General features: G+C 41.7%; 1 protein-coding gene across 1 annotated transcript in view; it reads left to right on the top strand.

Annotated features, from left to right (window-relative positions):
- Positions 1-9,765, top strand: part of LOC122318106 (DEAD-box ATP-dependent RNA helicase 16-like) — a 23,744-nt gene extending 13,979 nt beyond the window's left edge. The window contains exons 5-9 of the mRNA XM_043135245.1: positions 3,264-3,364; positions 3,687-3,801; positions 8,460-8,591; positions 9,168-9,233; positions 9,423-9,765. Of these exons, the coding sequence (XP_042991179.1) occupies positions 3,264-3,364; positions 3,687-3,801; positions 8,460-8,591; positions 9,168-9,233; positions 9,423-9,617 (609 nt within the window). The 3' untranslated portion in view covers positions 9,618-9,765. The remainder of the gene's footprint in view (positions 1-3,263; positions 3,365-3,686; positions 3,802-8,459; positions 8,592-9,167; positions 9,234-9,422) is intronic.
- Positions 9,766-10,002: the final 237 nt, after the last annotated feature.

The following is a 10,002-nucleotide window of genomic DNA, read 5'->3' as shown; positions in this document are numbered from 1 at the left end:
CTTAACCCTCACCCTGTGGCCTATCATTACAACCTTAATAAAGACCTTTTGATCTTTGATTTTGGTGTTGACTACATTAGTGGAGAGGATTTCTGAAAATTGGTCTTATGGGGTTAAGTTTTAAGAGAATTCTTCTGATTTTGGTTGTTCTACTTTTATCTGAGTTTGCAGGTGGTTTGAGGTTAAATTGACTATATCACACACACACTCAAGGTCTTAGCTTTAGGTTGAAGTAAACGCCTAACCCTTGCTTGACAAATTGCAAAATTTTTGATTGATTTTCTTGCTATCTTTGATGTTAAAAGAGTAAGATACTAGAGATGAAATCTAAATTCATAAAAGCTTGGTGAATGATGATACTTCTCTTTGGGGTCGAGTTGATATTGACTAAACTATCATTTGTTTTTCTTTTTGTTTGAGGACAAACAAAGTTGTAAGTTTGGGGGTATTTGATGGCTTGCAAAATTTCATATTGCAGATTTTACAAGTTCGCTCGAGCGGAGGCTTTTGGCCGCTCGAGCGAATTCAGGCAGATTCAAACGCTCGACTGCCGCTCGACAGGGAGCTCGAGCGGGTTGCTGAAAAACGAAGATCGCTCGAGCGGAGACATTGGCCGCTCGAGCGAAATCAGGCAGAGTCGAACGCTCGATGTGCGCTCGATTGGCCGCTCGAGCGAAATCAGGCAGAGTCGAACGCTCGATGTGCGCTCGATAGGACGCTCGAGCGAAATCAGGCAGAGTCGAACGCTCGACGCGCGCTCGACACCCCGCTCGAGCGAACATCGTATTTTGACAGATTTTAGGTTTTCCGCCGTGGGACCATATAAAAGGCCATTCTTCACTCTAGAGCCGCGGTTTTTGACTGGAGAACACTCTTTGGGAGAAAAACATAGCTAGAGGGATTCAAATCATTTGTTTTGGAGACGGAATTCCAATTTATTGCACGTACGTTGGATTCATACACGAGCACGGACGGGAGAAAGGCGTTGAATCGTTCTCTTGAGCTTTTGACGACCAGTTGAGGCTGCAAGGAGGATTTTTCAGTGTTTATTTTCTTCTTCCCATCTTCTCAGAACAATTATGGTGAATTCGTTTATGTTGAATTCCAATTCTAGTATGAGCTAAATTTTCTTCTTTCTAGGAAAACGATGTAACCTAATTCCGAACTATGCTTGTTTGTCCATGCTAATTTAATGCAATTCTCTCTTTGTTTATCTGATTTATTCTGAGTTTAATGCTTCTAATTAACTGGCCATTGATTAGATGATTATTAATCTTGTGATTTGCTATCGAAAGAGGGAATCATAGGGTAGATCTTGGATATTTCAGCATAGGTAAGTATAGAGATCGAAAGACTTGTATGAACCTGTGTAGTAATTAAATCATTGGTCTTATTGCGTTCTTGATTATTTAATTTGCATACTCTTGTGTGAATTGATAAACTAGAATCAATTCCAATTGACTATCGAAAGAGGCTTTTGGATGAATTAGAGATTTGCTAATAGACAAAAGAGGTTTAAGTTAAATTAGCTGGATGAGAAAAGTATAGTGAAGAATTATGGTGAAATCGATTTCCTAGAAGTTTTCTTCCCTATTGAATTTGATCTTCAAACATCAGTTTTACTTTCTTTGCTTATTTCTCTTGAGTTGATCTAGTTTTATTTGCTACTACAAAAACCTTAGCGATTCCTCTAGATAGAATTGAGATTAGCATAATTTTGGTATTTGGCAAGAGTAAGGTACCAATCCCTGAGGACGATACTCTTCTTATTACTTTACTATAAAACTACGATACTGTGCACTTGCAGTTTTGCACCGGTCACATCCCCTAGCCCCGCTCCCGTCATCGCTCTCGACAACTCAGGGGACATCACTCAGTTTATTCCGCTCCCGAGTGACCAGAGGAGCTCCACCGAGATAATAACCCATCCCGGCTTGGGCTCTTGATACACACGCACCCGCAATACACTTACGCCAATACACAGGCTTTTCACATAAATCCACAAACATACGTGCATGCACCATGTAATGCCATAACAATGCATAATAAAATAATCCAACAATCATAAATCAAATAAACAGGCAACTCCGTCCTCCATCCATCCGACCCCCGAAACTCCTCGGACTCAGTCCGGAATCAACAACCAACAACAATAAATAATTGAATGAGCAATATATATTAAAATCTGAAAATAGGGTTTGGAAAAATACTTACAGCGCTATATGGCAATTTTAGAAAACAAGCGGCGTTGCAAACGGCGGAAAAACAGCAACGTCACAGTGAAAATTCACTGTGGCCGTGGGTTTGAAAAACCCACTTTTGAACGGGGACAAACTAGGACATGAGATTGATAGGGTATGGTCTAGGGATGGTTGTGAAGCTATTGAAAGTGATGAACGGCCGTGGGTGGCGGCGGAATCGCCGGAAAATGGCCGAAAAACCCAAATCGGAAACTAAGCTCGTAGGAGCTGTTCCGGTGGTGGTTGGAGGCTGGAAATGGGTGGGTTAGGACGGCAAGGGACCGGTGATGAAGTGGTGAAGAAATGGTGGCCGGAGGTGGAGCGACGGCGGCGGATCGGAGCCAAAACCGTGCGCCCTTTTTGGAGCTTTTCCGGCCAAACGGCCGGCCGGTTGGGGGTGGCCTTCAGAGGGGTGGTGCGCCGGAGGGAGGGGAAGAAAATGGGACCGGTGGGGGGCCGAGTGGTGGCCGGACGGCGGTGGGCCGGTAGAGAGAAGGTGTTCGGCCGTGAGGGAGAGGGAGGAGAGAGAGAGAGAGAGAGCTCGGGGGGGGGGAATCGATCGGGGAGAGAGAAGAGAGAAAAAAGAAAAAGAAGAAAAAAAGAAAAAGAAAGGAAAAAGAAAAGAAGAAGGAAAAAGAAAGAGGAAAAAGAAAAAGAAAGGAAAAAAAAAGAAAAGAGATGTAGGGAAAAGAGGAGATCTAATTCTCATCCGGAAAACAAAACTAAACCGCCAAAAAGAGATTAAAAACCACAAAACAACTAAAAGAAATAAAACACAACATCAAATAAATTAAAACTAAATTTAAAACGCAAATAAATTAAAAACCAATTTAAAACACATTAATTTAAAATAAATAAACTAATATATTAATTAAAATAAAAACAACACTTCAGTGAAAATACACTCAAAAGCGGGTCATCACAAGAATATTCTAGGTAATGATACTTTCTTTCTTAACCATTAAGACATGATCGCTTAGTATTCTTGTTTTGAGAGATTGATTTTTTTTTTCTGTTTCTCAGGCAGATCTTCTATTGTCATATGGATATGAAGATGACATAAAAGCTTTTACAGCTCACATCCCTAGGCGTTGTCAATGCCTTCTTATGTCTGCCACATCAAGGTCTGTTTCTACTGTGTACTTGTGCCACTTCACTTATTTTAGCTAATTTAGGTGTTTTATGAAAATTAGACCACATTGTTCTTGCTAATAACTCCCTCCCAGACCACGATGGTGTTCCAATAAGGTCACTTTAGGATTTTGCTTATATGTTCTTTTACCTCTTTCTCATACTTGGGCTGATGCTTATGACCTGATAAAGATACAACAATAGGCCTCAAAATTCCCTTCTACTAGCTGTTGACATTGCAGGAAATCTTTGTGGCGTTGATGTTCAGTACGTTTGTTGTTAATGTCATCTCTTTTGGTATTCATTTATTTGCAGTGGTGATGTTGAGAAACTGAAGAAGCTGGATTTACACAACCCCTTCATCTTGACTTTGCCAGAAGTGGGAAATATTAAGGATGAGATTATCCCCAAGAATGTTCAGCAATTTTGGGTAAGATTGATATGCTCATTTTGGTAATTAGGAAAAATATCTTGCCTTTCGACTAATTTTTCTTTGGCCATGTACCTAAGTTCTTCTGCATGGGAATCATATTATTTTGTATGAGTAATGGACACTCCTAAGATAATCATAAGGGCCTGGTAAGGGCCAAACCCCTAGGGGTCAGCTCAAGTGGTAGGAATCCCGGGATTAGTTGGGAGTTTGTTCCTGGACACCATGGTGCCAATAAAAAAAATTGTAACTTTTTATTGCACTGTTGGTAATATTGGCATAGATGCATGTTGAAATCATCTCCACTTGTTTCTCGCCATTTTCAACATATTTCATGATTTCTCTCCTCTTTCTTGCAAAGACGGGATGTTTTAATATCTCTAGATATACAGTTTTTTCAAGCAAAATAAAACTGACTGCAGGCAACTTTAGTCAGCCACGTCCTGCTATTTCTGCATTTCTATCTCCATCTTTAGTTCGATGATGAAAACAAGTTCATATGTTTTTATATAATGTGTTTGGGTTACTTTTGTTATTGCACCTCATTTTGTGAAAGTTAAGGTGAATTGTCTGTCTAATTTTTTTTTTTGATAAGTAAGAAGAAATATATTAGAAAAAGAAGGGGCAAGGCCCAAGTACACAGGGGGTATACAAAGAGCCTTGCTATAGGCTAAGAGCTGCGAAGAGCAGCGTAAAGTTTAGCAAAAGAAGTGCCATTCAATACAATAGAGGATGCCCATAAGACTAAAGTATGATAAAAGAAATCCCTAAAGCCTTCCGGAGATCGCTCCTTATCCTCGAAACAGCGATTGTTCCTCTCAGTCCATGTGCACTACATTAGGCAAAGTGGCACCATTTTCCAAATATCCGCAATCTGCCCCTTGCCCCGGATTCCCCTCCAACAAGCCAAAAGATCAACCACCTTTCTAGGCATTACCCATGCCAAGCCTAGTCTTGTAAAGATGTCATCCCACAATGCCTTGACAGCTTCACAATGAAGAAGTAGATGATCCGCTGTCTCACTATTGTGTTTGCACATAAAGCACCAATCCGTTAGGTAGATGCCACGTCTTCTCAGTTTATCGATAGTCAGTATACTCTCATGGGATGCTAGCCATACGAAGAAGGCCACTTTTGAAGGCGCCTTAGTCCTCCAAATGCTCTTCCAAGGGAATGCAGTGGAGGGGTATGCCAAGAGTACCTTGTAAAAGGAACGTACTGAGAAACGCTTGTTTCCTGTGGGTGACCAAATGAGATGATCTTCTCCATCAGCATGTAGATTCGACGCTTGTAACATGCTGTAAAAATCAGCAATGTCTCCCAATTCCCAATCTTGTGCCGCTCGGGTGAATCTTATTGACCAATGCGTGAAGGTAGAGGAGCTATCGGAATTATCAGCAACTGTGGCCTCCTTATCAGATGCAATCCTGTATAGGGAAGGAAAAGCGATCTTCAAAGCAATCTCGCCACACCAATTGTCGTGCCAAAAGCTAACGTGATTGCCCCTTCCCACCACCAATCTGCAATTAGCAAAAAAGACTTCCCAACCGTTGCGTATGAATTTCCACACACCTATGCCATAAGCCCCTCTTACTGCATTGGAACACCAACCTCCACTCAAGCTCCCATATTTGCTGTCAATGATTTCTCTCCAAAGGGCGTCTCGTTCCCTATGGTATCTCCATAGCCATTTACCAAGTAGTGCCTTGTTGAGGATTCTCAAGCTGCGGAGCCCCAATCCGCCATTTGCCATTGGTGTGCATACTTTTTCCCACTTGATCAAGTGGAATTTTTTCACGTCCTCCAAACTACCCCATAGGAAATCACGAAAGATCTTCTCCAGTCTATGCGCCACACCTGCAGGCAAGGGGAAAAGGGAGAGAAAGTATGTGGGGAGATTAGATAGAGTGCTCTTAATAAGAGTGACTCTGCCACCTTTGGATAGGTAAAGTCGCTTCCAACCCGCAAGTTTACGTTCAATTTTCTCGACCACCCCATCCCACATGGACTTGGATTTGTGAGAGGCCCCCAAAGGGAGACCCAGATATTTCATAGGCAAGGTTGACACCTTGCAGCCCAGAAAATCAGCCAATTCACTTAGATTATCAACCACCCCGACCTGAACCATCTCGGATTTTGCAAGATTAACCTTGAATCCGGATACGGCTTCGAAACAGAGCAATAGGGCCCTTAGGGAGCGGATCTGATCAGGGTCTGGCTTGCAAAAGATCAACGTGTCATCTGCAAAGAGAAGATGGGAAACTGAGAGATTACCATGGGTGGAGCCGCCCACTGAGAAACCTAAGATGTGACCGCCCTCCACCATTCTGTGCAACATTCTGCTTAGGACATCCATTACTAGGATGAAAAGAAGAGGTGATAAAGGATCTCTTTGCCGCAGGCCCCGAGAGCTATTGAAGAAGCCTTCAGGAGTGCCATTCACCAAAACAGAAAATCTAACAGTTGTTATACAATGTTTCATCCATTGGCACCACCTTTCCCCGAACCCGTACCTGCCTATAATGTGTATCAAAAAGTCCCAGTTTACATGATCAAAAGCTTTCTCCATATCCAGCTTGCATAAGATACCCGGAATGTCAGTTTTGACCTGACTTTCCAGACATTCGTTGGCAATAAGAACGGAGTCAAGAATTTGCCTCCCTTTCACAAAGGCATTCTGGGACTTCGATATGATCTTTTCCATAACGGTGCTCATCCGCTGGACTAACACCTTGGAAATAATTTTGTAAACCCCACTCACCAAGCTAATAGGGCGAAAATCCTGTACCTCCACCGAGCTTGCCCTTTTCGGAATAAGGGCGATAAAGGAGGCGTTGAGACTTTTTTCGAATTTCAAGAAAGAGTGAAATTCGAAAAATACCTTCATAATGTCCTCTTTGACGATATCCCAGCTAGCTTGAAAGAAAGCCATAGTGAAACCATCAGGGCCTGGGGCCTTGTCTTTCTCCATGCCTTTTAGAACTTTAAGTACTTCCTCCTCTTCAAATTGCCTTTCTAGCCACGCTGCACTTGTTGCATCAATAGAGTCAAAAATCAACCCATCTACCTTAGGCCGCCAGGAATGTTGCTCTTTAAGTAGCTGATCGTAGAAGTGCACAATGTGTTCCTTGATAGCTGCCCTGTTGGTGATAATCCTCCCATCGGAGTGCAGAACCTCAATGGCGTTGGTTCGTCTATGAGAGTTGGCGACACGGTGGAAGAATTTAGTGCACCTGTCCCCTTCTTTCAACCAAATGGCTCGTGATTTTTGTCTCCAGGATATCTCCTCCAAAAGTGTGATTTTTTCCAGTTCGGCTATCACCGCTGTTTTCCTTTCCTTCTCCTCAGCAGTGAGGGCCAAAATCGCTTCTTTGTCCTCGAAGCGCTGCAGTTCCTGAAAAAAAGTGTGTCTTTGGTTATTTAGATTCCCAAAGGTTTCCAAATTCCATGTTCTCAAATCATTTTTCAGGTTTTTAAGTTTTCCAGCTAAAACAAAACTGGGGGTGCCCGAAATCTGATAAGAGGACCACCAAGATCTGATTTTGTCTATAAATCCCTCCACCTTCAGCCACATATTTTCGAATTTGAAGTATCTTCGCCCCTCTTGAATACCACCACAGTCCAACATAAGTGGAAAATGATCTGAGCAAAGCCTAGGGAGGCGCTTCTGACAAAGAGTGGGGAAGTGTGTCTCCCAGGAAGGAGAGACAATAAATCTGTCCAGACGAGACCATGCCCTCCCGTTCGACCAAGTGTAGTCACCCCCCCTAGGGGAAGATCAATCAAGTCCAGTTCAAAAATTAAGGTTGAGAAATCAGCCATGGCTGATCCCGAGTTGGAGTCCCCCGACCTTTCACTCGAGAACCGAGTGGTGTTGAAATCACCTCCAATGCACCAAGGACCCTCCCACCAACTACACAATCCGGCAATCTCATCCCAGAGAAGCTTCCTGCTATTATCATTATTCGGGCCATAAACGCCTGCAAAGCCCCACACGAACCCGTCTTCCAAAGACTTAAAAGAACATGCAACCACGAACTCACCAACGGATTCTTCCACTAAAACAACAACTCTCTTATCCCACATCACAATAATGCCCCCTGATGCGCCCTTGGAAGGCAAGCTAGTCCATCCCGCGTAGGTGCAATTCCATAGACTTCTAATAATATTCCTGTCTACGTACTTCAATTTGGTCTCCTGTAAACAAAGGATGTCCGCCTTCCAATCCCGGATTAGGTTCTTCACTCTAAGGCGTTTGTTCGGGTTGTTTAAACCCCGAACATTCCATGATATGATCTTGGGCTTCATGGATCACCTAAGATCACCTTATCAGTAACTCTTTCCCTGTTAGCGCTACCTTCTCGGTCATAATTTACAGAGCATGAGAGTCTCTTTAATTCCCTCTCCCTTTTGCTGGCGGAACGAAGATGGTGAGACTGCTCCGCTGCAATGGCTGTGAACAGTGCCCTTAGCTGCAATGGCTGTGAACAGTGCCGTTAGTCTGTCTAATTTTCTCAAGTAATTTTGGGTTCATTGACCTGTATGGATTTGTTTTATGTTCATTAATCCCCCATGCATTCACACTTGTCTTTTAATCTGTTTGGACAATGAGGATCATTTTAGTAATGAGTTTAATGTCACGTTTCTTTTGTTTTCAGATTTCATGCGGTGGTCGTGATAAATTACTCCACATCCTTGCCCTCTTGAAGTTGGAGTTGGTTCAAAAGAAAGTTCTGATTTTTACTAATACCATAGACATGGGATATAGATCAAAACTGTTTCTGGAAAAGGTATGCAAACTCATTTAGGCATACGTGTTCTCCCTTTCTTTAATAGTCTACGAAATACTTGCTTATACTAAATATGGTCTTTCTGAAACTAAATATGGTCTTTAAGAGTGGAACATCTGACTTGTAATGCATAAAATAAAGTCTTGGACCCTTGGTCAATGATGGTTTTAGACTATTTCGAATGTGATACCCATATTGAGTGATGAATATAGGTGACGTTTGGGATCCCACATTCCTTGGGAGGGAGAAGTTCTTGATCTTGATAATGATTCCAATGGGGCTCCAATTGTATGACTGGTCCTTTTGGAGTATAGGCCCAAAAGTGGCTTAAGCCTTCCATTGGGGCGTTATGTCTTGTCTGTCTAGAAGGATTCTGTTCTCTTCATCTTTTCTGCATGAAAAAAGTAAATATGTATGTATATTAGAAGAAACTTATATTTCTTGTCCTTCAAGTAGTACTACTAATTATACAAGATTTGTGTTGGCTAACATTGTATCAAACATCATAGTTTTATATATTTTTGTGTTTCGCGTCCTTCCTTGTGTGACTGACTGCAATAATTCTTTTTGCTGCAGTTTGGAATTAAGTCTGCTGTTTTAAATTCTGAGTTGCCACAGAATTCTCGTCTTCATATTCTTGAGGTCTGCTTTAATACCGATTTATTCTGAAACCTTGTAATGATTTTCTTTTCTAAATTTGATTTTGGTAGATTTGCTGCTAGCATTTCATTTTGAGAATGATAGTTCATATTGTTATCACTGATCAGTGATGGGTTTTACAACTTTATAACTACTAACAAGTACTCTTTAATGTCACTGGCTTGTCATCAGGAATTCAATGCTGGGCTTTTTGATTATTTGATTGCAACTGATGACAGTGAAACAAAAGAGAAGGAAGAAGTCAATGGGGAAAGTAATGCTGAAACAAGAAAGTCTAGAAAGCATGCCAAGCAAAAACTAGACTCTGAATTTGGAGTAGTGAGGGGTATTGACTTTAAAAATGTACACACGGTAGGTGATTGCTAGTTTGCTTGTGGCATGTTGTGCCTGGAAGTTTTGTTGCTGTTGTTTATGGTTATACTTTGTTATTTGAATTAGAACTAGTAGTTTTTGGGATTTCAAACATGTGAACTTAAGGTTCTATTGCCACTCAAAAGCCAATTTTTTTTTTTTTTTTTTGAAAAGAGATGTATGATATAACATTAAACACTAGAACAAAGTTTGTCATCAGATATGAGAGAAGAAACCACAGCCGGTCCTTCCTCAATCCAAACAGTTTCTGTTACAACAGAATAAGCTAATCTAGCTAGTTCATGAGCCACTTTGTTGTTCCCTCTGCTTGTAAAGGACAGCTTCCAACTCGGGTGTATTGCCAGCTCATTCTTGAGATCCTCAACAAGCTGTCCATGCC

The sequence above is a fragment of the Carya illinoinensis genome, chromosome 8 (genome assembly GCF_018687715.1).
Source record: "Carya illinoinensis cultivar Pawnee chromosome 8, C.illinoinensisPawnee_v1, whole genome shotgun sequence".
NCBI classification, from domain to species: domain Eukaryota; kingdom Viridiplantae; phylum Streptophyta; class Magnoliopsida; order Fagales; family Juglandaceae; genus Carya; species Carya illinoinensis.
The sequence above is the reverse complement of the archived record's forward strand: the minus strand, read 5'-3'. Positions and strand labels throughout refer to the sequence as shown.